We start from the raw sequence: 26,952 nt of genomic DNA on the forward strand, positions 1-26,952 counted from the left end.
GTAAAAAGTTATTTGTAAATAAATTTTAAGATAAAGTAAAAAAAGCAATAATAATATTATTATCAATAACTTTATTGTTTATTCGTTGTACTTGGAATATTTTTTACATAGTTCGACGTAAGTACATTAAATATGTTGGATACTCTAACACAAGAAAAACTGCTCAGTAGCTTAAAAGCTTGGCATTTTTAATATTACAGGACAGTCAGGACCGGTTTTAAAACCTTGATTGATTCTAACCTATCGACACTGAATAACTTTATTTACTACCAATTTTTCTCTTAAATTCATCCAGGTTTCCCTGAATATTCTGTGCGTATTACGCAAAAAAAACCATAAACACTAATCTTTTTAGCCACAAAGCTAGTCGAAATGATAATTTTCTCGATCCAAATTGACTATGGTATAAAATCAGTCGATGTGCAACAGTGCAACACTACGACAATAACAACGTTCCATTTTAAGTTTTGTTTTTGCCTCAGTTCCTTTCAGGTAAGTAAAATTATTAATTTAAATTCTTTAAACCTTCAAAGTAAGTACTTATGTCCATTTTTTAATTATCTATATATTTTTTGTTAAATGTTAAGTTCAAATAAAAATAAATACTGCGCTGAACTAAGTAATTTATTTAGGACTAGCGGTTTTCCCGCGGTTTCACCCGCGTGCCGCAGCAACTACTGCCCGTACCGGGATAAAATATATGTGATTTCTTTGGCCAAAGAATAGGCCAGCCTCCTCGCTCTTACGTTATATAGAAGCCGATTGGACTGAAAATAGAAACGTTGGAAAATCAAAGTAAGTAAATAAAACACATTTTATAACTGTATGTATATATTCGCCAATCTAACAATCTTCTTGTATACAATAACGTATAAAATAAGAGCATAAATAATGTACAAATACTTGATACCACAAATTACACTGCGTTTCAGCTAATAGACATGACATAATCTATACTAATATTATAAAACTGAAGAATTTGCTATTATAAAATTTATTTCAGTTTCAGACAGCTTTTATCGAGCAAAGCTACTTTTAATTCGGGTGTGCGAAATAGTTCCCACGGGATGCGGGTAAAAACGCTGGTAGGAACAAGACAAAGTTGTAATTATGAAGTTTCAACACAAACTTTACAATCGATTGGAACACGAATATGTAACTATTTTACCAATTGAATCAATACATATAGTGAATTTTCATAGATACATAATATTAGTGGTATCTGTGCGAACGAACGATAAAAACACAAACAAAATTAATTTTAAAACTTAATCTACAAGCCGTCAGTCTTAACAATAATTATGCTTATTATTTACAAAAACATAAAAAAATCATTAAAATAAAAACAAACTAATTAAGTGCCATATTAAGATAATCACAGAATTTTCAGGCATTCAGGTTTCAGTTACAATACTTTTCTTTTTTAAAGTAAAAGTTTATTTAAAAAAGGTTATATTAATTTAAGCCTTGAATTTAATCATATAAATATTTAGTACAGATAGAAAGATATAGGTAATATAATTATAACCTTAAACATAACACTACATACATATATTTCAATTGGAACGCTTTGCACATGTAGCAACTAGCTTTTTACAAACTATTCAGAAACCTTTTAAAAAGTTAAGTCAAGTTACATCATATGCAAAACGCCTTAGGTAGGTACTTATAACAATTTGATAATTTTAAATATAACTATAATAATTATATTTTTATGAAGCAGATAAAATATTTTTTTAGGTATATTAAAAATATCAACAATTTTTTTGGCTAGCCGTAGCAAACTGTTGTCAAAAGGACTTGGAATAAATTATTTAGATATTTAAATAAAATTGGAATAATTCATTGGAGAAAGAGGTACTACCCGTGCCGATAAAGAATGGGATTAGAAATGGCGGCGCATCTATTCACTTCTCGCTCACACATTATTTCCGTCTATACTCACACTCGTTGGTACCGACTGACAAAAAAATAACGACTTTGATTATGCGTTCCCCCCCTTTAGTGATATTGATACGGCAATTGCCGGCACCAGCAAGATGTGAAATTTTACTGGAAATAAACTAAATTATATTTATTACATCCTTTTATTTCAAAACTAGCCTTTGCCCACGTGAATTTTGCGCATGCGTAGAAAGTCGAATAAAAAGTAGCATATGTAGTAGTAAATTAGCCTAAGCCCAAGGAAGGCCTTGGGATTCAAGCTATCTCCATATTCTCCATACCAAATTTCATCAAAATCGGTTCAGTGGTTTAGCCGTGAAAGCATAACAGACAGACAGAGAGACAGAGCTACTTACACATTTATAATATTAGTATGGATATTTGAGATTATTTAAAGTTATGAAGCGAAAATAGTTTACATCGAACCTTACCCTCTCCGCGATTCAGGTAATGGTTTTGTTGACAATTTGTGTACCTACGTAATGTAGTCTCAAAACGATCACAAATTTACTAACATAAGCTTTATTTTAATTCATGAAATAACGAAACACTTTCAACGGTAACGATATTTTTTAACGTTATTCAGTTATTAGTTTTATTGTTATTACATTTTTATGCTGACGCTCCCAGCTCGATGAGCCGCCATTTCTAATCCCATTCTTTATTGGCACGGGTTGTACTAAGGTATATTGAAAAACTGAGTCTTTTCTATTGATATGTGATGGTTAAACTTAAGAATATTTATTTATGTTGGAAGTGTTTAAAACATAGGGTATTTGGAGCTATGTAAATGGAAGGTTTTATTAAAATTCCATCGCAAAACTTGAAAACCCAATTTTCTGAGCTTTTTATCATCAAGCAAGGTTAGGAAGGTTTACTCCTATGAAAAGCTTGGCTTAATTTACTTAATAAAATCATTTTTACTACAAATCTGCTAATTAGCTAGTATTATAATTAAGGAATTTGCTACCACTACACAATGTAAGGGAAAGTCCTCCGCCGCATCTGTACTTTCACGATAAACTCCAAAACTACTGCACCGATTTTCATACGATTTTCACTAACAGATATAGTGATTCATAAGCAAGGTTGACACACAAAGCCTTATAGGTCGAAATAACCTCTTCACCTAAGACGATGTTACACCCAAAATAGGTTTTACGTCAATTTTCAAAATGTCTAACTTTATATTAAAGTTATTTTTCGTCAATGTTCATCCATTTGGACAGTCATTAGGGAGTCTTCAGGATGAATTTCCAAAATGGTTTCCGTGCCATCGTTGAAGGGAAAAGATACGCTGCCGTCGATAACTAGACCTGAAATTTCGAAAAAATTGAAAAAGTCAAAAAATATTCAAATACATAGGCCAAAAAACATTGGTTCCAAAGAGGGGTCTCATGGAGAAGAACCGGCAAGATACATAAACTCTTTAAAAAAACAACAGTTGTTAACAGTTCTTTTCAAGTCGTAGATAAGTAGATACATTGTAGAAAAAGATGAGACAATATTATTTTGTTCAAGTAGGTATCCGAATAAAGAACGGCTGTCAAGGATGTGACGCGGAAGAATGAGGACCAGGTTGTGAGGATGGCGATGACCATGAAAGTAGATGGATATAGTGCAGGACGACCAAAGGAACGATCATGGAAGGATTGTGTGAAGGTCGAAATAGCAAGAATGTTACTCGTGAGGTGATGGCAGATAGAAGAATATGGAAGGAGGCAACATGCTGCGCCGACCACAAATAAATCTGGTGATACACACCTGCATCAGTGCAGTGAGATTTGACCTTGACGGAGCTCGCTCTGTCCCTGACCTTGAGTCCTCGCGGCCTAGGCCACTCCTCGAAGGTTATGTACTCACGAACGGAATACGCTAGCTGATCTGAATCTGAAAAGAAAGTATATGGGAGTAAGTTTTAGATGTGAAAGGACGGACGTACAGACAGACGGACAGTCTTAATATTATTCCCGTATTTCCCTTTGGGTACTTGCCCTAAAAACCTAATGGCCATTTTTAAGCTCTGCTCCATTTAAATCTGTGTACGGACAGATGGACAGACGCACGGATAGTCTTTATACTAGTGTCTATCGGCCTTGCTCAGATTCTAGACTTACAGTCCTTATACCGAATTGAATTTCAGAAGTTTTGGGGTGAAAGGACAGACAGACAGATTTACTTTCTACAAGTAATACCAATTATTATCTTACCCGGTGCAAACATGAGTTTCTGATTATATTTCTCTGTAACTTCTCTGGCTTTCTCCAGCGTGGTGTTGAGGGCGACTCCGTACTCTTCCGATAGGATCCTCATCAGCTCCTGAACGGAGTGCGTGCGGAGACAGTTTATACTGGAAATAAGGAAAGGAAGCATAAATATTGGGGAAATGTAAGGAGTATACATAGGGGGAAAATAAGGCGTGGTACATTGGGGGAGTAAAAGAAGTATGTAGTACATAGGGGGAGTATAAATAGTAGTTATGTACTACTAAAGGGCAGTGAAAGAAGTATGTACATAAGGGGAGTAAAATAAATATGCAGTATATTGGGGAGTAAACAAAGTATGTAGTACAAAGAGGGTGTCTGTTGTACTTAATGAAGACGGTGTGTGTTTAAGGCTTTTTTGTTCTTATGATGTCTTCAAACGCATGGTTTTTAAACTAGGCTGTGAAACATCTGCAACTTTGCCTTCCCTTACCAAAGAAGGGGATCATTTTTGAACATCGTCCCTGCTTCCCTGTAAGGCCATGTTACCTGAAGTGCCACGAGGTGCTGCCGGTGCCGGTAGTGACGCAGAGGCCGGAGCTCTTGCGTCCCTGCTTCCCTGTAAGGCCATGTTACCTGAAGTGCCACGAGGTGCTGCCGGTGCCGGTAGTGACGCAGAGGCCGGAGCTCTTGCGTCCCTGCTTCCCTGTAAGGCCATGTTACCTGAAGTGCCACGAGGTGCTGCCGGTGCCGGTAGTGACGCAGAGGCCGGAGCTCTTGCGTCCCTGCTTCCCTGTAAGGCCATGTTACCTGAAGTGCCACGAGGTGCTGCCGGTGCCGGTAGTGACGCAGAGGCCGGAGCTCTTGCGTCCCTGCTTCCCTGTAAGGCCATGTTACCTGAAGTGCCACGAGGTGCTGCCGGTGCCGGTAGTGACGCAGAGGCCGGAGCTCTTGCGTCCCTGCTTCCCTGTAAGGCCATGTTACCTGAAGTGCCACGAGGTGCTGCCGGTGCCGGTAGTGACGCAGAGGCCGGAGCTCTTGCGTCCCTGCTTCCCTGTAAGGCCATGTTACCTGAAGTGCCACGAGGTGCTGCCGGTGCCGGTAGTGACGCAGAGGCCGGAGCTCTTGCGTCCCTGCTTCCCTGTAAGGCCATGTTACCTGAAGTGCCACGAGGTGCTGCCGGTGCCGGTAGTGACGCAGAGGCCGGAGCTCTTGCGTCCCTGCTTCCCTGTAAGGCCATGTTACCTGAAGTGCCACGAGGTGCTGCCGGTGCCGGTAGTGACGCAGAGGCCGGAGCTCTTGCGTCCCTGCTTCCCTGTAAGGCCATGTTACCTGAAGTGCCACGAGGTGCTGCCGGTGCCGGTAGTGACGCAGAGGCCGGAGCTCTTGCGTCCCTGCTTCCCTGTAAGGCCATGTTACCTGAAGTGCCACGAGGTGCTGCCGGTGCCGGTAGTGACGCAGAGGCCGGAGCTCTTGCGTCCCTGCTTCCCTGTAAGGCCATGTTACCTGAAGTGCCACGAGGTGCTGCCGGTGCCGGTAGTGACGCAGAGGCCGGAGCTCTTGGTGTGCGACCAGGCGCCGTCGTCGATCTGTAGCCGGAGGAGCGACACGCGGGATGTCACGCTCTCGCCTATGAATACCTGGTGAAAATAGAATTTATGTATCATGTAAAACTTCTTCCCCGTTGCACATCAACTGTTTTTATTCTGTGTATATTAATTGTTAAGTGTGCAATAAAGAATAATAATAAAACTTCTTCTTCTGGGATGTTTATAAAGATACATTTACAGCGTCAATGCAATAATTCCTAAACCATAATTCCTCTCTATTCATATTTTCTTTGGGGAATAAATTTTATAATGAGAAAGTTCACAGGGTGAGTATATAAGGAACTCCATAGAAGTAGTACATAAGGATGTACATACATAGGGGAGTACATAAAGTGGTACACTGGGTAGTACATAAGATTATACATAGTAGATAAGGAAGTCAATATAGTACATCAAAGAAGTGTAAAGGAAGTTCATAAAGAAGACATAAAGGGAGTAAATTACAGTTATGTGCTATATTTGGCATTTTCGTTGATAATCTACTCACCTCATTTAACGCCAAAAAAGGCAGTACTTTAGTAGCGAGTGTCGAACTGACTTCTTCCTTTGTATCGGCGGGGTTCTTTCGTGAATTTATGTTGTAGGCGTCCGACACGTCGAGTGCATCCCGAACTGGGGGATATCTGTAGAAAGTAAAGTACAATACTTGGAACAAATTAACTTAAAAATGGGGAGAATTAAGAACCTCCTAGCCGGAAAGTCGGTTGAAAAGGGAAATTAACGGTAGCCTAGCTAGACTATTGTCCATTTGGTCAGATGTTCTGCGGTGATGAGAAGACGCAAGCACGACTGCTGTTTAAAGGGCATCTGGTTCGATATCCTGGTCGATCCAAAACCACTTTACGGCTTTTAAGTGCTTTCGCGAAGCATCCCGGAGTCTCGAAGTTAGAGATTAATACTCCCGTGCATTGGAGTGCACGTTAATGTCGGTTTTACTTGTGATATATCTTTCTCCGGTGGTGTTGGATTTCCGTCCCATCGGGATATGAGAGTGAAGGAAGGTGACAAAAATGAGTGGAGGAAAGAAGGAATAGTGAGTGCACCTGTGTCAGCTGATCTTCTTATATGAATAAGAGCAGTGGCTGACAATCAGTTTGAACGCTATCTAGTTTAAAGTTAAACCCGTATTGAGTGTTCAACTGACCTGCAATAATGTAGCGTATGTAGATCGATGGGTGTGATGGTGTCAATTAACTTTTGTTCGCTAGTTATAGTGGTGCGTATCCTCGAGCGGCGCATCCATCTGAAACGGCCCTGCAATTACAATTATTTATTTAGTTAATAGCATTATTTAGACTAGTTTTATATGGGAAGAGTTTTAGCTACATAAAAACCACACTGCTACAGTTCTCGTGCCTTATTTGACTTGTCTAATATTGGTTACCTACTAGTAACAGAGAAAGCGAAAAAGCATGCAAGGCGTGAAATGGCTGACTTTGAAGAAGCCAGTTTGAGAGCCTTTATTTGAGAAGTACGACCCCACTGCAAAAAGACTAAATGCATAAAATAGTAGTAGAAATTCTTATTTAGACTTATTTTTGTAGACATGGGAACCTATTTTTCATAGGACCAATAAAGAAAAAAAAAATTGCAGATATGGTGTCGGACGAGTTTGCAGAATCAAAATCAAAATCAAAATCAAATTGTTTTTATTTCAAATAGGCCTTTGCAGGCTCTTATGAAACGTCAAATTAGTTGCACGGTTCCAAAAAGTTGGTCTCATGGAGAAGAGCCGGCAAGAAACTCCATAGACACTCTTTTAAAAAGTAATATTTTCACAAACATTCTATTACATAACAATAGTAAGCTGATAAAATTATACAATGCAACTGAAAGGTAAACAGTAAATCAATACAATCCAAAGAGAAAAGAAAAAGACGTTTAATTGCCAGGGAAGCCACACATGGAGAGATGAGTTATAGCCATATAATATCTTTATCGTCAACGAAGTCTTGAATTTTATAATAAGCTTTTTTAATGAGGGTGGATTTTACAGTGTTCTTAAATTTTATATCCGTGAGATCGGTTACACACTTAGGCAGCTTGTTGTAAAAAACGGACACAATTCCCTAAAAACGATTTATTTGATTTCGTTAATCTGAATCTCGGAACTACTAGTTTGTGCTTGTTTCTTGTATTAATCGAATGTATATCACTTTTAACAATAAATTGATTTAAGTTTTTGCGTACGAACATTATATTTTCTAGAATATAAAGAGAAGGAAGTGTGAGTATTTCAATTTCTTTAAATAATTCTCTCAGTGACTCGCGAGGGCCGAGGCCATAAATTGCACGAACTGCCCTTTTCTGGAGTAATAAGGGCTATAAGGGCTTTATTTCGACCATTATTCAAGAAATAAATAACTTAAAAAGCTTACATACCTCTTTAAGTGCTTGAAACGCACCCTTCACGTCATTGGAGCACCAGGTGGGCAGGCAGAGTCGCCCCACTGACTTATGTGGTGAACTGTTGAACCCTATCACTGGTTTACTGGTGAAAAACAGAGAGACAAAGTCAGTTACAAAATGGCCTTCGCAGGTTCTAATGAAACGTTCCACTATTTGCACGGTTCCAAAGAGTTGGTCCCACGGAGAAAAACCGACATGGATCCCGTGAATGCTTTTTTAAGAAAATAAAAAATTCATAGGGACAAAAAACTGCATTTAATGAACTTGTCTTTACTCTTTTCAATCTGTCTTGAGCGCACGTGGTGAATATTATTACGCTCATTCCTTCTCTGTACGAGAAGAGCCGCAGTCCTCAAGTGGAACAATATAAATGATGATGACAAAATTGTGTTGTACTTACTTTGCGTCTCTTACTCTAGAAGCAGCTAGAAGGAAGGTTCCATCCCCACCACACGGGACCACCACGTCGCACCACTTTATGAGATCCTCTTTATACGTTAACCTGTAACAAGAAAACATCTGAATTTAGAACCTCCTCATTTTTGGGAAGACAGTTAAAATGATACTTAGCCATGCGATGTTATTATTACTCATGCGATTACTATTAGATGAGCTCAGTAGTGGCCGAGTCTCCGAGTCATACAAGAACTGTGTTCGTTCATGTACATTAACGTTAGGATGGATTCATCCTCCGAGCCTTTTTCCCAATCATGTTGGGGTCGGCTTCCAGTCTAACCGGATTCAGCTGAGTACCAGTGCTTTACAAGGGGCGACTGCCCATCTGACCTCCTCAACCCAGTTACCCGGGCAACCCGATACCCCTTGGTTAGACTAGTGTCAGACTTACTGGCTTCTGACTACCCGTAACGACTGCCAAGGATGTTCAATGACAGCCGGGACCTACAGTTTAACGTGCCATCCGAAACACAGTCATTGGTGTCTAAGATATACTAAGAAATTACATACAAACTTAGAAAAGTTGCATTGGTACTTGCCTGACCTGGGATCGAACCTGCGCCCTCATACTTGACAACACACAATTAACAAGACAAGTGGTTGTCTGGAAGAGATCGCTCTCAGCGAAAAGACCGCCCATTATATGCCCTACTTTTATTACTTTTAAAATAAATAATGTAACAACCTATGTGTGGTGTACCTAATAAAGTATATTATCTATCTAACACACATAAGTTCAGCTCATCTGCTTTCGTGAAATAAAATATGTAAGCCATATAAAAATCTCACTACTTTACCTGCTAGCCATTTCCACTTTCAGCCCCATATCCCTGAGACTTTTCGCTACATTTTCTTCAAATGCCTTCTGCCTCTTGTGTACCGACACCATGGAGTCGTAATCAGACCCTCGCTTCCTCAGCACCTTTTCTAATTCACTTTCTGATAGATTCTCGTGGCTGTGTCTGAAAAAGAAAATTGATATTGTTAACGATTTTGTGCGAAGAACTAATGAGGGTTTTTGAAATTTTTTCTGCCACCGGGTGGCGCCACGTATGCGTCTGGTCCAAACAGCTGTCAAATAGTATGGAATTGTAGGTGCCGAACTTATTGTTTATTGAAATTCTGTTATATTGGAAGTGTTATTGATTTTATTATGGACTACGGTCAGAATAAGGTTTCCGAACTAAAAATTGAGCTAAGAGAGAGGGTGCAAAAGTCACTGGTACTAAGGAAAAGCTTGTTGAAAAATTTGTTAACACAATATGATTTAGTTTTTTTTATTTACTCAACCGCAATAGTAAAACAATAATGCAGTGCTTTAATTATAAAATAAAAAAACACTAAAATCGTTCACTATTCATAGTAAAGATAAGCACTTTGACAGTTATCTGGACCTGACGACTCGGTGCTGCCACCTGGTGGATTGCCATTTTAGAAAACCCTCATTATTTTTGGGTAACACTGATTTTGGGAGTGCTAATGTGGCTTAGGTAAAACATCCAATTGTTTAAAATGAATCAATGAATAAATCAGGTACGGTTGGTTAAGCTATAGTTTGCCACGGTCTTTTGGATCGAAGGACCAATATCAATATTTGCTTGAACGCTGTAATCTCTCTCCGATTTGTTATTTTTTTTCAGTTTATGATACCATTTATCGACGAAGTCTATATACTATTTTTGTTTTGGGTGCGATCAGGAATTCCTACGGGAACTTGATGAAAGCTCTGGCAAAAGCTAGTTATAAGATTTTTTTTTTTTTTGTTTTAAATAGCCTCAACATCCGCTAAGATTAAAAACTTCATAATTCTTTGATATAAACATGTTTATAATCTACAGTAAACTTACACAATTTCACCAGTCACTCTGACTCTATTTTTAACTTCATCTGCGTTTTAACAAAACACTTTAAGCTGCATACAAACACACGTTTCATTAAGAAAACTGCACATATAACAGTGACGTACATAGTTTATATATAGCACATTATATGTACTTTTGTACATATTAACTTTCACTTGAACACGCGTGTTTGATAGACTAAACTAATATGATAAAGAGAAAACTTATTTGTTTGTACAAAAACGCTCCGAAGCTACAGAACTAATATGAAAAATTCTTTCACCGTTGGAAAGCTACACTCTTCCCGAGTAACATAGGATATATTTTATCCCGGTACGGGCAGTAGTTCCCACAGGACGCGGGTAGAACCGCGGGAAAACGGATGTAGAGTATAGTTTTATCTTTTGTTTTCCTTATCTGTTGAATGTAAATAATACGTAAAGTTTCATTAACACTGGTGTGTTGTTTTGGAAATCCCACTGATATTCATAAATTACATAATACCTGTTTTTCTATGACGGTGAACGACTTGTTATGACGAGTTCTTGCGTGTTTCGGAGGGCACGTCAAATTGATGGGTTGCCAGTCTTAAAAGGGACAAGCAGTCTTACTAAAGGATATACAGTATGCTCAAGTAACTGGGGACTAGCGGAAGCCGACCCCAATATAGTTGGAAAAACATAGGTAGTGACTCCAAGAGTGAAAATAAATATTTTTTCTAGCTTACTCTGACTAAAGTTTTTCATACACATATACTAATCCTGTCTTTCTTTAATAGTTTTTCAACATGTTTTCCAAACTATAAGGTACAATGTTGATTGGTTTTGAATTATATTGGAGTAGGTATTTGGAGTAGCCTATTATGCAAGAATATTTGTACACACCTATGCAAGGCAAAGAACATGTGATCTTATTAACTATATAAGGCATTGTTCTTCAAATGCGTATATACTAACGTTTGTTTTTCCTGTTATAATGTTATTTTAGTACATTACGCTTGTTTGAACTGCTCCGGCGGATTTATTTGTCATAACATAGAAGATAAAGCGGAGATAAAGTTATAATTGTGTATCGTTGTTTTATGAAGTGACAATAGAAGGAGAATTTTAGTTTTATTTTGGGTAAAGAGGAAATTGACATTTTTGCAGATTGGCATTGCTAAATGTGCAATGTTAAAGATTTTTTTATTTATGGTTTTTGTACGTACACACATTCAATAAAAAATGACGACATGATAGAAAGAATTTAAAAAGATAATGCTAATTTCTAAAGAAACCTCTTCCAGCATACCTGCGAAAAGAAAATAGGAATATAAGAGATGTAGATTTTTTTTAATCTATAAAATACTTACTTTTATAAATATGAATAATGAAAATAAATGTGAATAAATATAAAATTGTAAACTAGTCTATTACAACGAGCAACCGGATTCATTTCGATTTTTCCGATCAATGTGACAAAATAGAGGTAAATAAGATATGCAACATTAATATTGAATTCCAAGAGCATGAATACATATTTGTGACGATAACTTAGACTAACAAACATTTATGTGCACTCAATGTCCTTAGAAATCATTTATAGAGTAAAGTATATTGTCCAATTTTTTATTTTACATCACATTTATTCAATTAAAATACATAGAGAGAGTACATAAGAAAGTACTTCAAGGGAGTACTATTACATAAAAGAGAATATATGGGCGGAGAATATAAGAGGGTACATGGGAGGAGTTCATAGGGATAGTTCACATAGGAATACATAAGAGAGTAAAGAGGAGGAATACATCAGACAGTACAGAGAGCATTCATAAGGAAGTACGTAGGGGGAGTTCGAAAGGAAGTACGTAGGGGGAGTTTATAAAGAAGTACATAGTGGGAGTTCATAGCGATAGTAGGCATAGAAGTAGAAAGAAGTAGTACACATAACCACTGTCTGAAACTATCCCAGAATCACTTCGATTGATAGATAATCAACCACACACAATGCCACGTGAAAATATCTAAACACATGTATTTTTTGTCTCAACACGCGGTTTTTTATCTCCCTCTTATCAAGAAAGAGGTCGCTAATAGCGTATGTAGGTCATTATCTGTTAATTTTTGCATTACTTTATAAGATAAAGTTAGCGTTGTATGCATTGATAAAGAATTGTAATTTTTCCACTGGGTTTTATTTATATTTGAACTAGCTATTTTCCCTCGATTTTGCTCACACCTTCTGCCCGTAAGTGGATAAAAAAATATAGCTTGTGTTGCTCGGGAATAGTGTAGTTTTTTAACAGAGCAATAATTACTCGGATAAAAATCGGTTCTATAATTTCGGAGCCATCATCCTCATCCTCCGAGCCTTTTCCCAATCATGTTGGGGTCGGCTTCCAGTCTAACCGGATTCAGCTGAGTACCAGTGCTTTACAAGAAGCGACTGCCTATCTGACCTCCTCAACCCAGTTGCCCGGGCAACCCGATACCCCTTGGTTAGACTGGTGTCAGACTTACTGGCTTCTGACTACCCGTAACGACTGCCAAGGATGTTCAATGACAGCCGGGACCTACAGTTTAACGTGCCATCCGAAACACAGCCAATGGTGTCTAAGATATACTTAGAAAGTACATACAAACTTAGAAAAGTTGCATTGGTAGGTACTTGCCTGACCTGGGATCGAACCCGCGCCCGGATTTGGTCCTTTACCCACTAGGCCACCACGACTTTTTTTCTATAATTTCGGAGCCGGTTAATATTAAAAGTAATTAATAAAAAAAACGATTACTATTATTAAAATAACAATTAATCAAAACTGAAATAAAATTATAAGTTTTAAACATCAAAATTACCATTTTATATTTGCACCAAAAAAAAATTAAATAAGGATAAAAAATACAAAAATATTTTTCACAATATTTATGTTAGGAAGAAGATAATAAAAAAAAATATTCCCCAGCAACGAATTCCCAGCTGTGTTATGCAAAACATAAGATAGTATTTTAACCGAAGATAAAAACAGGCTAAAAATAAACTTCAACTGTTCAAATAATTAAAATATCATGGCTATAAATGTTTCATTTGTTCAATAACAAGTAAGTTGCATTATTTTTCTGTTTCAGCAAGTTTATAATAAATAGGCAACTTGTTTTTTACCCTTATTAGAATATGTCTGCAAATTATTGGAAAGACCTCTCTAGAACCGTGGTAATAAGGTACATACTTCAACCACCTGGATAAATAATTTATTTTATTATTTTTCACTTTAGTAGCTAAAAGCATGTGGGACCTGCATTGTAGGTGTTGCTGCTCAAAACAGTGAAACGAACCATCCCTAGCAAGAATACCTATAAAAAAAAAAACAAGAAATATCGAGAAAGGCTATCAAATTGTATCAAAGGAGTTAGCTTTCAAATTGTGAAAGATTTGAAAATAAGATCAAATAGGCTATCTTGCACTGAAATATTATTTTCAAATCACTTCCTTAGATTCGTTCAAAAACATACAAATAAATTATTCAGCTTTATAATATTAGTATAGTTAATTATGTATATTAGCCAACGACCAAGAAACCAGAGAAACTAAATAAAACCAGCTAAGTTCACTTGACTTCCTGATAAACCGTTGACTGATAGCGCCAACTGGTTCAATCAGGCAAAAATATGGACAATGGCTTACATGTGTTATGTAACTGAGATTGATTTAGACTTTGAACTCATTAATGAGAGTTATTAATCATTTTATGAAGAGACATCATTAGTAATATGCATTTTAAATGTTTAAGTTAGTGTTTATGTGTTGGTAAAATTATTCATCATCATCATCGGCATTTTTTCTGCTGTCCCACTGCAGGGCGCATGCCTCTTCTCCTACAGAGAAGGCATACAGGATCAGCTTTAATCAGAACGATTGCTCGAGGCAGGTTGACGATTACAAACTTAAAAACCAGGTTTCTTCAAGACAACTATGGATTTCTTAACTTCTTTTTAACTATGGATTTAAGATAACTATAATATGTAAGTATTATAAATGTGTAAGTTAGTTTTTATGTGTGGTAAAATGATTTATCATCATCACCATCATCAGCCTTTTTACTGTTTTACTGCATATAAAGGCATCTTCTCATACACAGAAGGATTGATTATATTTTCACACTCTTGCTCAAGGCGGATTGTCGATTTCAGAGTTAAAGTATGGACTTTTAAGTATTCGGAAGTTGTCTCAAGATGTCTTCGTTCACCTTTACTCAGTTATTAGTGTCCAAGATATACCTACTTGGAAAGTGCATATAACTTAGAAAAGTTGCATTGGTATTTCTTTGACCGAAGAACGTACCCACTCTACATATCTTCCTACAATATCATCACATCGTTTCGACTGCACCATTATGGCCTATACGGGAAGTAGCTCCCACGGGACGAGGGTGAAACCGCGGGAAAACGGCTAGTGGCCTATATTTAGCTGCCAATTTTCATGACGATACCATCCTAGGAAGATGGTTAAATTAGTTACTTTAGATTCCAATACATAGTTACATACAGGTCTACCTAATAAAAGCGTGTTAAAAGACCACATTACCTTTCATACTCGTATCTGGTAACTTTGGACACGATGAGGCATTTCTCCATGTTGAGTTTAGCATCCTCCTGCGCGGCTGAGTTGCCTCGCTTCCTGGACGCACTGGGGGCTACTTCTCGAAGCTCCTGTTTCTGTCTGAGACCTGTAATTTAGAGAAGGTCAGTTTGTAATGAAGAGTTTAATGCCAAATAGAGAAAGAAGCAGTGCCGATAAGTGATCTGATAAATAGGCACCTGTTACCACCAGCTTTCGTTCTATATAAGGCCAAAGGTCTGTTATGTGGAAGATTTTTACGAAAAATCTTGTAAGAGGAAGGATCGAAGGACAAAAAACTACCGCTCTTTATCCACGCTTCAAAGGACCTTATAATTTGTTTTGTGTACCAATTTACGTAAGCAAGTAATTTATTTGTATTTTTAGATAAGCTACTTCCCGCGGTGTCACCCGTATCCCGTGGCCTATGTCACCCGGATAAAGTAGCGTCCCAACAGCGAAAGAATTTTTCAAATCTGTTGAGTAGTTTCCTTTACGATACAATTTTTTTTTTTTATAAGTAAAGAAAGATTTATGTACCACCTATGTGCATGATTCATCAAAGAAATCTATACTAATAATATAAAGCTGAAGAGTTTGTTTGTTTGAACGCGCTATTTGAACTATTCTTTCGGTGTTAGATAGCCCATTTATCGAAGAAGGCTATAGGCTACTTTTTATCCGGGTTCGTGCAGAGGTTCCCACGGGATGCGGGTGAAACCGCTGGCAGAAGCTAGTCCTTTAATAAAAACACGTATATTTCATAACTATTGACAGTAGCGAGTGAATGGAATGTTTTGACCGATAACGCGGGTGATTTATGCACTGCTATCAGCAAGGGCGTTTTCCTTGAGGTCTAATGTTAGCCCGGTTTTATTGCAAGCCAGTTTACTGCAGATTGTACATGTATGCAGGTTTCTGATAATAAGAGGTTATGTTTACTTATTTACTGGGTACTTTTTTGTTCGAATATAGGGAAAGAAGGATATAATGGAAGCGGACGACCGAATGAACGGGATGGATTGTGTGAAAGTCAATATGAAAGAATGTGAGATGACGGCAGATAGGAGGGTATGGAAGGAGAAAACATGCTGCGCAGACACCAAAATAATAATAAAAAATATTTTGTTCGTGAAATTTTTAATTCAATATTAGGTACCTACTAGCATTTTCCACGGTTTCATCAACGTCAAGTGAAAACTACTTCCCGTACGTCGATAAAATGCAGCCTTTGTCACTCGGGGATAGTGTACAAACAAAAAAATATTGGTTATTTCCATTTATTATTAACCAGTATCATGTCTTTGTTTTTGTTTACTTCTAATGCGAGCGCGGAAAGTTTGTATGTTTACGACAAAAAATTACTGAAGATTATTTGATAATTTTTCATTGCAACATAAGTATTGGAAAAACACATATTGACATACATACTAGTTGTTCCCCACAGTTCCACTCGCTAATTCCTGCACGCGGATAAAATCTAGCCGATTTCGCCTTTATAATGTTAGAAAAGATTAAAAATGAATATGCTACAAATGCTTATAAAGTTAAGACAATAATATTCTAACTTATCTAAATATTTACATTAGTGACCCAAATATTTTATGAAAAAATCTTATCAACAATACATTTTATGAGTACGCACTACTGCGCAAAATTGTCTTATTTTAGCACACACTGCGTAATACAAAAGATAATTATCTTTCGCACATATTTCTTTAATGAATCGTCAGCGCCGGATCTAGGGGGGGGCAAGCCGGGGCCCATGCCCCGGGCGGCAAATTCAGGGGGCGGCAAATCAGGCGGCTGCCTGATTTTAAATCCTACATCACAGATTACCATAATAGTTACCTACAGGGTCGTCTTAACCTAAGGTGCAGAGTGTGCGAATAACCCGGGCGCCTCGGTCTCAGGGGCGCCCGGGCGAGACGCCCCACCACCAGGAAATTTCGATGAAATTACATACCTTGTTGACTTCATAAGTCAAATCCACGCTGTCTTTTATAAATCAAACATAGCAAAAAAAAAATATGGAGTCCTAAAAACAAAAAAGTTTGCGCCTCCGACTCCTTGTTATTTTATAGCACTTTTTAAAACTTATTAACTTTTTGTGTACATTAATCTGTCTCGACTTTCATAACATAAACCTGGCCAACTGTTTGAGCCTACAATGATTTGGACACATTTTTTTAAGTCCTTTACCTACCAAAAAAGTGACTTTCGTTGGTGGAAATAAACATAAATCGGCGGGGCGGCATTTTTCAGTTTTTGCCCCGCCTAAAAAAAATTGAAGATCCGGGGCTGTGAATCGTATATAAACAATGCAACGTCATAACATACGCAAACTAAGTTATTTTTATTAAGGACATTCAGAACTGCGTTTCTATTTTTATAAAAACTCTTATCGTGTTTACAAAAGAAAATCGTCATCTGCCTAGCCTTTTCCGAACTATGTGGGGTTGGCTTCCAGTCTTACTGGATGCAGCCGAATACCAGTGTGCCACAAGGAGCGACTGCCTATCTGAGCCCCTCAACCCAGTTACTCAGGCATGACTTGTTTATGAAGGGAAATAAATAATTTGAAGAAAAGCTAGCTTTGTAAATTACTCTACTTTGCTAAAGTGTATCTACTACACTAATGTCATAAAGCTAAAGAATTCGTTTGCTTGAACATGCCTATCTCAGGATGCACTAGACTGTTTAGAAAAAAATCATTGTTCGATAGCCCATTCATCAAGGAAGGCTCCTCTTTATCCGAGTGCGCGAAATTATTCCATAGGATAAAAGCGCTGGCAGAAGCCATTGTCAAATAAATAAATACATATTTCCAACACTTAATACACTCTTTACAAGATAACTGACCACCCATCTGAACAACGGTCTTCAAAGACGACCCTTACATAACTGAAACTTCCGCGTAGACAAATTGATAAGTGGCCACTGTTTATTATAAATTAAGTACGATAAAGATCCGTTATATAACTTGTTCCATTATAAATAGAACAAGGCACTTCTACTAATCATCTATCCTTCTCATGTTGCAAAAATCCATTCTTTCGCATGATTTTGGCCATGGCAGTCTTCAAAGATGGCTAGGAAGCTCAAAAATTATTGTGTAATTATAATCATAGCATAGGCCTTTCTCATCACCAGTAGGACTCAAAAGCAAAAACTCTTTACGTCCGGGGAGAAATCCGGCGCAGGACCAAAGAATATTAGAGCAAGATCGATAAATATTTAACGTGTTCTCCCAGGCACGCTATCTTAAAAAACTCCGTCAGGCAGACAGTGGCTATTGTAGTTTATGCTAGCTATTTTAACATACCGCAGTCCGCAACCCTAGAACTCTTTTAATGTTCAAAGTAGATGGAGGAGAAAAGGACCAAAATTGCTCCTTCCAACAGCAGTCCCAAAAAACTAACTAACTTTACAATGGCTTTTGATGTGGAATATCAACATAAGACCCCATATTGCGGGTGCAGCGTGAGAGAGTGTCAGACTCTTACTGACTAAAACCCATCACGTTCCTTCTAAGCCCTTTGTATACCAAGGCCGCGGTAACTCGCGCGAACAATCCCCCAACTTTTCAACGGCCTAGAAATTCAACCGAAACCTAGAACTTGATAAATATTATTTACTATTATAAAATAGCAAAACGTGAAGTCAATGTAGTTCATATTACAATGTCGCGTGATTAATCCGAGAATCAATAAACTTCGGGTCTTATCTTAATATTTGATAGCGAGATGACGTAGACACGCCCAAATTGTGGCTAATTTGTTCAAGATATGTTTAGTAGGTAAATACAAACATGTGATTAGATTTTTCTAGCACATTCTTACCATAGTTTTTTTTTGTCGATATGTTACAATTATGTATTTTAAGGGAATTTTAAAGGGGTGCATATTTTTGTCAAGAACATTATATGTCAATTTGTACCCATTTTTTAACATTGCTCGACAACGTTGAGATTCATATGACATAGGTCTCATAAATTTTGAGCAATTTTGAAAACTAGGTAGGCACAGTGTTCGCACAAAATTGCCCATGCTTCTAAGGTAGAATTTTAACTCAATATTCTGATCTTTGACTTGGAATGCGACTTGCACCAATTTGGCTTAGTATGATGCAAACTTTCATATTATGTAAAACACACACTTTTTGTTCTACAATTCAAAACAACTCATTAAATTCTTAGCATGATTAATCAAATCACGTACAATCCAATTATCGATATTTTAATTGGTTAAAAATCGTTGATCATAGATCACGACCCCATCACTAGTTACTCGAATGAATATTATATGTGTATGACAAAATATATGCGTGTTCAAATCATGGTAGATATTAAGTAGCTTAGTTGCTCATTTTCGCAGACAAGGAAAATACATATAAAAACTATTTTTATCTCATATTTTATTGCAAGTCAGTCATCTCTTCGCCTGGAGCAAGCGTGATGATTAACGCTCAATCCTTCTGTGTGAGAAGAGGCCGTAGCCCAGCAGTGGGGTGCTAAAAAGGCTGATGAAAATGATGATTTTTATGGATCAATATCTCCGTGATTACTGAACCGATTTGATTAAAACTTTGTGAGGAAATATAATGTACTTTGGAGTGTAAAATACGTATTGTCAAATTTGGATTTTTGCAGCAAATAGTAGGTCGATACCATTCGGTAGTAAGTCCATAGATAAAATACTGTTTTATCAGTGTAAAACCTAATGTTTTTATAGATAACTTCCTTGAATGATTAAATAATTATATCGCCCGATAAATAGAGGGTTATAGGTGATGCTAATTAAGTGTAAGTTTTCTAAATAAATAGGTAAATAACATAATTAGAGATAGTTTTCTAATAATTAATCACAAGGGAAGATATATAATCAATAATATAGTTTATCAAGATGTAATAGTTAGAAATTGTTTGTTTTAATAAACATGGCCTGAGAGTTAAGGAAAACATATGCGGGAAATGTTAATAACTGATAATTATGATGACGAATGATTGCTAAGACCGATTGCAAAGTTGTTTTTGATACAATTTATGTAGGTGTTTCTAAGTCAAATATTTAAATATATTCTGAAAAACCTTAATGCTTAACCGATGTCAACAATTACCCCTTATAAACATAGGCTACATTTTATTGAGGTCTGGCAAGTGCAAGCATCTTAACCTTATGATCGATCGTTCAATCGTAAAAAACCTACTTATGAGTTTTCCATTAAGTTAAAGTCAAAAACCTTTATTGAAAATAGGCTAGTTTTTAGCACTTTTTCACGTCAAATAATTAATACATAAGGACAGCACCCCCAAAACGCCCCCCTTTCACCACTTCCTAGTGTTATGGCTGGGAAGAAGAAGTGGTGAAGAACAAACTTCCCAGCAACACAGCTGTCTATTATAATTTAATTATAATTAGACTCTTCAGTCCATCTTTAGGTCACGAAGTCTTATTAGGTTTTCTTATATGCCATATGGAATTTTATTATTAGCATAAGTTACTAAGTAACAGATAAACTGTAACACACCATTTATGTAATAACAAGATAAAATCATAAACATGTTTGTGGCAAAATAATATTATGTTCACTTGCCTGTAAGTTATAAATAATGTTTTAATTAAATCAGTTTATATTAGTTTTTATCAGTGTAGTCTTGCTTAGCATTCATATCATATCATCTCAGCCATAGGACGTCCACTGCTGAACATAGGCCTCCCCCTTAGATCTCCACAGATATCTGTTGGAGGCGATCTGCATCCAGCGTCTTCCGGCGACCTTGCTTAGCATTGCTCTGATGTAATTTAGCTTTCCAGGGTTATTGCGCGGTTTGAAGGTTTCAAGGACCAAAAAGATAATGTTGCTATCAGAAACATTCAAATTGAGTGTTTACATGGGTTGAGTGAGTACATGGTCCTGTCTAAAACACCCCGCTCTAGCTAAAATACCCTTTTCAAACATAATGTAGGTACCTACGTGTTCACACAACAGATCTATCTTATATAGCAATGTAGATTGCTATTTGTCAGTAATATTGCATGTCACAATCTTAGCAATTAGAAAAGATTCCGTCTAGCGTCACAATAAATAATTGACAATAACAACCACCGGTATTTATTGAGTATCTCAACTAAGTCTACTTTAACTGCAAATTGTTCCCCTAATAGGTAGCAAATTATTTCGCAACCAAATATTGTGGGCTCAAGAATCATAATTATACAATCATACCTACCATATTGATAAGTGGGTATGTATGTGCTGTCCGACAAACCCTTTTTTGATGAATATAACAAACTCATCCCACTAAACTAAAACATGCTAGGTATAACTACAATGATGTAAACCGTCATAAAGTGAACAAACCAAATTCAAATGAGCAAATTGCTTGAAATGTGAAATGATAAGAATGATAAAATTCGCACTTGAAGGTCATGAAATATGAGCACACAAGGTCTTGATGAAGGTTAATCAATTAAAACAATTGACGAACAATATGTTGAAGTTATTTCCTTCTGATAAGTAAACGCACATGCTTGATGATGCAATTATAAGTGCAGGTGAAATATCTTTATGTAAGTATCATGTACACGGGTGGAACCGCTGGCAGAAGCTAGCTAGTCTAATGGGCACGCTCATTTACCGTCGTACCACAAAAACTTTTAAACGTCTGTTGAACACCTTGTCTAAAAAATGCCAGAATACGACGTTCAAATTGGGTCCGTTTTGCAGCCGCACTTTTTTTAGACAAGTGTTCAGCAGATGTTTAAGTTTTTGTAGTAAGGCTGTAACTGGTTACATAAGCCGTTCCTTAGTGCAGAATTTCTATGAGAATCTGTTACTAAGGAGTGACTTAAGTTATCAAATGTCTGAGAGCGGGGGTAAGATACGACTAGCTCATTTCGCACGCGTCCAAACGGTACTACTAAGCGACCCGGATGAAAAGTACCCTATAGCTTTCCTCGAAAAGAGTAAGTCTTTGCTTCCTCGATAAGTAGGCTATGTAACAATGAAAGAATGTTTCAAATCGGGCGAGCCAGTTCCTTACAATAGGGCGTTAAAACAAACAAACTCTTAAGCTTGTAATATTACAGTATTTAGTACATATTTGCTTGTAGACGGAGCATCGACCTGCCTACAAGTGAATGACCGGCTTTAGCTTTTTCTTTAGTTTTCAAATTTATTCAACGCCTAAACATTCCGCATTTCTGGTCTTTCCAGTCGAACTACTTTTTATTCGCTATTTACTAACAAAGTAAATTAAGTGAAGTCAGTATAGCCTAATTCTTTTTTTTTTAAATTTAGTATACTTCACTAGATTAGGCACTTTAATTTAATTTAATTAAAGGTACTCTTGATAGGACTTTTTCAAAAGAATTAGAAATGAAATAAACTACTGCTTAAAATAATGTTCCAATTGATTAAGCAAATGTTATCCCTACTAATATTATAAATGCGAAAGTGACTCTGTCTGTCTGTCTGTCTGTTACGCTTTCACGTCTAAAACCACTGAATTGATTTTAATAAGGTACAGAGATAGATTTGAGAAAGATCATAGGATAGTTTTTATCCCGGACTTTTTAAGAATTCTCTTGGAAACGCGATATAACCGAACTCTACGCGGGCGAAGCCGCGGGCGGAAACTAGTTAACTATAACATTTACATAATTTTGTTGCATTATCTCGCGGAATTAATGCTATAGATATGTTTTCCTAACATTTAATGTCATGGATTTTCGCAAACTATAGTCTGTCTGCCTTATTTCTGTATTTACCCAAATCGATAATTTTGAATCGAATGCTTTTGCTACGGGATATCCGAATTACAATAATCAATAGATTAAAAGATAAAATAAATAATGTGAATCAGGTGTTTTCAAATAATAATCTCTGTAGGTAATGAGTACAACCAACACTAATGCGATTGCACTTATTATTTCAGATTATTATTATCAAAGAATGCAATTTATTTATATAAGGATAAAAAAACAGGTGCGACTTGCACTCGTACACGGTTCAGAAACATGTTGTTGCCATATACCTATCATGAATGTTATAGAAAAAACTGACTTCAAAAAAAACTTAAAAGCAAAAAAAAGTTTTTTGTGGTCTAGCAGTATGTTTCTACTGGATGTAGCTATGTTTATTTCGTCACTGACTTTTCAACCGATATATACATTTTTTTATTGTTCAAATCGGTTGGTGAACAAAGACATAACTTGAGAACCTCCTCCTCCTCCTTTTTGGGAAGTCGGTTAAAAACTAGAATTAGCAAATGTGACTTCATAAGCCCATATATTTAGTATATTGAAAAACTAGGTCAGTGATGTTCGCAACATATTTATGACAAATTGGCATGTTGACAAAACTTATGAACGATGAACTCCCTCAATTGGTTTCAACTGTGTATGGAATCTAGGAACGCCAATAACCTTTGTTTGTCTATGAAATTTATATTCTGACTTATGGACAGTATATGTATACTAATTATACAATATAATATTATATTTAAATATATTTTTTTGTTCCATAAAGACTCCGAAACCACTGAACCAATTTCAAAAATTCTTTCAGTGAAGGGAAGCTAGACTATTTCCGATCAACATGGGCTATATTTTATCCAGGTAAGCGAAGAAATACCACGGAGACACGAGTGAAACCGAGGGAAGTCACTTTTAAATATTAAAACTCAAAAATGAATATTTCAATATTCACAGAATATTTTTGTATTTGTTTTGAACCTTATGTAAATGGCAATGAAGTTGATAATTTCTTTTTCATTACTGTTTGCTATTTAAACAAGTGTATTGCGCTTATGGTACTGAAATAAAAAAATAAAATTCTTCTTATCAAATGGCATTAATGTACGCAAGTCGCACATGACGAGTTTATAATACCCCCAGCGAGGCGTGTTTTAAAAGGATTAAGATTCTGATATGATAGGACAAACATCCTTGATAGTTAAGTACATAAAACTGGGTAATTTTTGAGTTTATTTCTCTAAGATTTTTAGCACTCTAAGTAATATTAATTTTCTTCAAAAAGATATTTAAATCAATCTCAAGTTTATAAGGCTTATTTTTATTCTTTGTCCGGAAATTGGGTAGCAGAAAAACATATTTGTGCTAGGCCTATGACATGAAGGTGAAACTAAAATAAAAAATCACTATTACATGCACAAAATTACTGTCATAATGACTTGTTTTTCCAGTGGAAAAACTAAGATTTACTTTAGCTTGTTATATCTAATCTCTAATATCAATGCTGCCAGCCTCTTGGGTACACTCCCGGTGGGCAGCGATGAGGAGTTTTTTGATGCAATTTTTTAAATATTTTTATTTATAGTAGGTGTATATATTAGGTAATAAGTTAGTTGTATGTTGTAAATATATTTATTATTAAGTTATTGTAAAAAGTTATTTATATATAATGCATGTAAAAATATACTTAAATACTTTTTGACATAAATTTGTATATAAGAATAGATTATAACATATAGACAAACCAACAATAAATATATATTATAACATCTCTAATATAATAAAGAAGAAACAACTCCTATACAGATGAACCGATTTTAAAAATTGTTTAAATGTTGGAAAGCTACACTCTTCCCGAGTAACATAGACTATATTTTATCCCGGCACAGGCAATAGTTACCACTGGACACTGGTGAAATCGAAGGAAAACGGTTAGCTAACAATAACAAAAAAAAATACTTTTATAAACATTATCTTCGTGTTTACTTCAATTGATAAAAAAACTGATAATAACAAAATTACAGTTTGCTGGAGGTGTGTATGCAGATGTGCAATATAAATGTCGAAACTTGCTACGTAATGACCATATGCAAACTTCATGATTTCTATCTTTGGAGCAATGACTTGGTATTATTTGCTTACATTGAAGGCTGATTACTGGCCGATGTAACGAGGTTTAATGTTACATATTAAATGGTGGTCATTTTAGGAGTCATTATGTATCATTACAGTATATACTGACACCAGTCTAACCAAGGGGTATCGGGTTGCCCGGGTAACTGGGTTGAGGGGGTCAGATAGGCAGTCGCTTCTTGTAAAGCACTGGTACTCAGCTGAATCCGATTAGACTGGAAGCCGACCCCAACATAGCTTGGGAAAAGGCTAGGAGGATGATGATATACTGACAACATAGATGCTCACTGTGAGATATTTATTAGTATTTTTTATTTAATTTTATAGGTTGACAAGATACAGGGATATGTTGTACTGCACTTTCTAACATAAATTAGTTGCTTTATATTTTTTAAGTAATCAAAACGTAGTACGCAAACAAAATACAGTTAACATTGTTCAAATTAAACACCAAATACTTTATCTAGCTGAGCATAATTTTTCCTTAAAATAATTAGAGAAACCAGTCATTAATCTTTAAAAAAAAACAATCTTATTTCTACACATACAATAGCCACAATACAATGTATCATAAAAAGAGCTAATTCAAATATCTAGAACATTCTGGTTTTCTCTCAACGGTACATAAAAAACTAATAATAAGAACAAAACTTGTGTTCTTTATCTAACAAAGTGTAGGTGAATACCAATTAACTGATAGCAAAATTTATTCTCCTCACTAATGTAAGAAATAATTATGAAAAATCTTTTTGTATTGTAGAAGCCATAAATTAATTGTTTGTAAAAAAGTATTGTTTACATGGATTAAATGTTTTGTTTACATTTTTATTTTATTTTACAGCGTTAATACAAACCAATTAAAAATTCTAATTTTCCTAGTTGCTGGAAACTACTTACATGTATTATAGAAAATGTTGAGAAAGCTCAGTTTTAAAGTATTATTCAAAGGATGTACTGTATTTCTAAATTAAGTAAATAAATAAAATACTTACGTCTCAATCCTTTAGCAACAGACACAGTAAAGTTATTTAAGACAGACATTTCAAAAGTTCACTTAGTATTCAAAAGTTAGGTTACACTTGTTCAATGTCTAGATATTTTTACAACCGGTTTATCCTCACGCTAACTTGCAAATCTAGATAGAACTAACGTCCTTATCACATAAGAACCACTTTATTCATAAACGTTGTACCGCTATCGCATTCAATGAAACACTAAGTGACGTCCTCACGAAATTGTTATTAATTATTAGTACAGAGGCGTGGCGATTAGATTCAATAGCCAGTACTCGTTCTCGTGTAAACGAACGTTGATAAGCTATCGTTTTATTTATAGATAACTCGCTCGTTGCCCCGCAAACTGCAAATCTTCGCGAATATCTCATCGAAACTTTTGACTAATAACGTCTTGTTGACGTTTGTTGTGACACTGACAGTGTCAGTTGCTGACATTTTTAGTTTCGTCTAGAAACTGGGGACAGTATGTTACACGACATCATTTTCTCAATCTTGGATACTCGAAATATACAATATGTCCCGGGGATAAGTGACCGCCCGAAATTTTTTGAATATTTGTACAAAATTAAGGATAATTTCATTTATATTTTTGAAAAAAATCATTAAAAAATTTTTATTGTCAGGCCTGTTAATAACAGGCTTTGCTCTTTTTTTTCAAATTTCAACTGACTGTATTTTTGCATTTGTTTGAAATAGCAGCAAACATTGTTGTGAGCTATTGTAGGAAATATCATGTAGTTTATTAATAAATTAAAAGAAAGTGATATTAAGGGGGCATTTATTGGACTTATTTTGAAAAAACTGAAAAAAAGGCGTTATTTTCTTTGAATTTTTTTTTTAATAAATGTTTTATTACATTTTTGTTATGTTTGATAATTTTAATTGATAAACTATGATATCGGCTAGTCAATAAAGAAAAAAGAATTTAAAAAGATGTAAAAACTTAGGAAATATCTTAAAAAAAAACTGCAGCACGTCACAGTATTTAC

At 36.0% G+C, this 26,952-nt stretch overlaps 1 protein-coding gene across 1 annotated transcript; it reads right to left on the bottom strand.

The window, feature by feature from the left end:
• Positions 1-819: 819 nt before the first annotated feature.
• LOC110373787 (NAD kinase 2, mitochondrial) lies at positions 820-26,360 on the bottom strand. Its single transcript, XM_064041984.1, has 11 exons — positions 25,940-26,360; positions 15,025-15,166; positions 9,421-9,585; positions 8,568-8,669; positions 8,141-8,249; positions 6,903-7,012; positions 6,246-6,381; positions 5,655-5,788; positions 4,155-4,294; positions 3,709-3,834; positions 820-3,260 (listed from the first exon to the last, which is right to left on the bottom strand). The coding sequence occupies exons 1-11, from the start codon at positions 25,986-25,988 to the stop codon at positions 3,151-3,153; spliced, it is 1,323 nt and encodes a 440-aa protein (XP_063898054.1). The 5' UTR covers positions 25,989-26,360; the 3' UTR covers positions 820-3,150.
• Between the last annotated feature and the right edge of the window lie 592 nt (positions 26,361-26,952).

This window comes from Helicoverpa armigera, chromosome 27 (genome assembly GCF_030705265.1).
Source record: "Helicoverpa armigera isolate CAAS_96S chromosome 27, ASM3070526v1, whole genome shotgun sequence".
In the NCBI taxonomy this organism is placed as follows: Eukaryota; Metazoa; Arthropoda; class Insecta; order Lepidoptera; family Noctuidae; genus Helicoverpa; species Helicoverpa armigera.

Coding starts and splice junctions, on each gene's coding strand:
- LOC110373787 (XM_064041984.1), bottom strand. CDS start 25,988: ATGTCTGTCTTAAATAACTTTACTGTGTCTGTTGCTAAAGGATTGAGA. Junction 9,586..15,024: donor ACCAGATACGAGTATGAAAG/GTAATGTGGTCT, acceptor TTTCTTTTTCAG/ACACAGCCACGAGAATCTAT. Junction 4,295..5,654: donor AGCACCTCGTGGCACTTCAG/GTAACATGGCCT, acceptor CCTTATTTCCAG/TATAAACTGTCTCCGCACGC.